Source organism: Momordica charantia (genome assembly GCF_013281855.1).
Source record: "Momordica charantia cultivar OHB3-1 chromosome 2 unlocalized genomic scaffold, Mcharantia_2.0 BLBB01000002.1, whole genome shotgun sequence".
Taxonomy (NCBI): domain Eukaryota; kingdom Viridiplantae; phylum Streptophyta; class Magnoliopsida; order Cucurbitales; family Cucurbitaceae; genus Momordica; species Momordica charantia.
In genome coordinates, this window is record NW_028275160.1 from 6,020,902 (window position 1) to 6,023,945 (window position 3,044).

Consider the following 3,044-nt stretch of genomic DNA (forward strand, 5'->3'; position numbering starts at 1 on the left):
ATCCGTATCTGAACGCGCCTGGTATCTGGGTGGGACCGCGCAGGTTCAATGTTCACGGAAATCACTGACACTGTCAATGTCGAAACCAATGAGATGACGCCACGTTGCCTGCCAGCTCATTTGCGTGCATGGCTGAGGGCGCGTGGTCACGCTCGTGTGAAACCGCGTGCCTCGTTTGTACTCATTTGATGGGTCTTAAAGCCCCTTTCTTCGCCTGCTTCATTTCGACAACCACATTTTTTTCCCTTTTCTTTCTCTGTTTTCTTTCCAATTTCTTGTTTCAGTCAGATCTGAGGCGATGTCTTCCGGAACGGCGTCGTATTGGTGTTACCGCTGCAACCGCTTCGTTCGTGCCTGGGTTCAGGACACCATCACTTGCCCCTACTGTGACGGCGGCTTCGTCGAAGCAATCGAAACTGCCTCTGCCCTCTCGCCGGCGAATCCCCACCGTCGATTCTCGCCGACCGCGATTCACACCTTGGATCAAGATCCATTTCAGTCGCCTCGCTTGACCACCCGCCGGAGTCGCCGGAGATTTGGGGATCAGTCGGCTTTCAACCCCGTTGTCGTTCTTCGTGGTTCCGCAGACGGTGGCGATGTGGGCACTGGCGGTGAGAGGAATAGCTTCGATATTTACTACGACGACGGTGCTGGGTCTGGTCTCCGGCCGGTTCCGGCGACCATGTCGGAGTTTCTGATGGGGACCGGATTCGATCGGCTGTTGGAGCAATTGGCCCAACTGGAAATCAACGGGTTTGGTAGATCTGAAAACCCGCCGGCGTCGAAAGCCGCCGTGGAATCAATGCCGACGATCGAGATTTCGGAGAGTCACGTGGATTTGGATTCACACTGCGCCGTGTGTAAAGAAGCGTTTGAAATCGGAACAGAGGCCCGAGAAATGCCCTGTAAACACATATACCACTCCGATTGCATCATCCCCTGGCTCTCGATGAGAAATTCCTGCCCGGTCTGCCGCCACGAGCTGCCGTCGGAGCGCGTGTCTCCGGCCGGCGGGGTTGCAGATCGGGTTGCGGACGAAGAAACCGTGGGGTTGACCATCTGGAGGCTGCCCGGCGGTGGGTTCGCCGTCGGACGATTCTCCGGCGGCAGATTGGCCGGCGAGAGAGACCCGCCAGCGGTTTACACCGAAATGGACGGCGGATTCAACGCAAACGGAGCTCCGAGGAGAGTGTCGTGGGCGTCAAGAAGAAACAGGGGAAGAGAGAGCCGTGGGATTGGGCGGACATTTCGCAACATTTTTTCGTTTTTTGGGAGATTGAGATCGGGGAATTCGTCTTCTTCCTCGGCTTCAAATGAATCCGAGTCTGTGAGTAGAAGCCATAGCCATAGCCATTCGAGTTCAGTGTTTGGCAGATACCTGAGAAGGCAAAACAGAGCTTGGGTAGTGGAGAATCAGAGTGAAAATGGCCGCTGGTGATTTTCCCATTCCAACAAATACAATTACTTTGTGTTGTATTCTATTCTTTTGTTTTTGATCTGTTCATTAAATTTATTGAACAATACCCTTTACAATCAATTTAGAATTATATGTAAATACAACCTCTTTTGACTTGGCAAAACAATGAATGCCTTATTTTTGTCATCTTCGGAGCTTTCTCAGTTTCTGAAACTAGATCCCATCATCTTCCTCCTTCACCTATAGCTCCTTAGAATTCCAATTTGTAGCCATTTTAGGTCTAATTGGACTCTACCCACACTTTTCTTTAGTACAACAACAAATGTTGAGAGGAAATTGAAGATCCGATCTCTAGGAGAAGGAGCAAGATACGTTAACCGTTTGCTAAGCTCATGTACCACAAGTAATTTACTTCTTCTTCTTCACATATATAACTTCACAGCAATGTCAATTTGAAGCAACTTTTGGGTTTCTGGATTATACCCAAAAACAATGGACTTGTTCATAGTTTCATAGCAATAGAAGGTACTTGATCATTTTGCTCCCTCCACATTTAACCTCACTAGAAGCTCAATTTGAAGTTATTTTAAGAGTCATACAATATTGTTCGCTTCGAGTCTAAACTCGCTTGAAATTCTACTCATAGAAGCTCCATACGGATAAAGTTATTTTTACTTATATACTATAAATATTCATCTTTCTACTTACAGAAGCAACCTACGGATAGAATTATTTTTACTCATATGTCATAAATCTTACTCGTTTTACTCAAAGAAGCGACATAAGCATAGAATTGTTTTTACTTATATACCATGAATCTTCTCCATCCGTGAACGATATTAGCAAACAGACCGGGAGGGGGCTGTGGCTGTTGTTGGGCAATAATTGAAGTTGGCATGTGGAATTATGAGAGGTGTGGGCAAGTGTGTGTTTTTGAAGCAGAAGCATTGTTGTTAATTGTTATTGTTAAGGTCTTCCCCACCCACACCCAATATCTCCACAGCCTATGGGAATTTGGTTGTTTACTTGCTGTTGCTGTGCTGCTAATTGCAAGGATTCTGATAGGCTCCAGTCTGGTTTGAAAGCTACATCTACACGTTTTTCTTTTCCTTTTTTTTTTTAATTCTCCCTCACGTGTGAGCTCGGATATTGACGCTACTTTGAACTTAGAAAAAATTTTCTGTTTTGATAGCTACGTAAATCATCCGTAACGATTCTAAAATTTGAGTTAATAGACATATTAGGAAGATTGAACCTCCCTTTGATAGGGATGGATTTTCTGTTCTTAAAAATTATGCTTATTCCTCACAATTTCTTTACTATTTTTAAATAAATATTTGAATTTTTATCCAAATTTCTAATGAAACACATGGTTAGAACCTGTCTTACTATATTAAATGATTGTTATATGTATATATTTTCAGTTTCTCGATGGTGGAGTAGGAGCTTGAATCATCGACTTTAAGATAGTAATAGGTAACTTATCTGCTTAGATATGCTCAGTTGATAATAATTGATATGTCTAAATGCTTAAATCGACAGATTAAGTTAAACTCAATAGTTTTAATATATATAATATAGGAAACATGTTATAAGATAAGGATAACTAGCCTCATTTATTCATTGA

General features: G+C 43.8%; 1 protein-coding gene across 1 annotated transcript; it reads left to right on the top strand.

Moving 5' to 3' along the window:
• The first annotated feature begins 212 nt into the window (after positions 1–212).
• On the top strand, positions 213–1,603 carry RDUF2 (zinc finger (C3HC4-type RING finger) family protein). Its single transcript, XM_088120365.1, has one exon. It carries the CDS (start codon positions 299–301, stop codon positions 1,436–1,438), a length of 1,140 nt encoding a protein of 379 aa, XP_087976491.1. The 5' UTR covers positions 213–298; the 3' UTR covers positions 1,439–1,603.
• The last annotated feature ends 1,441 nt before the right edge of the window (positions 1,604–3,044 follow it).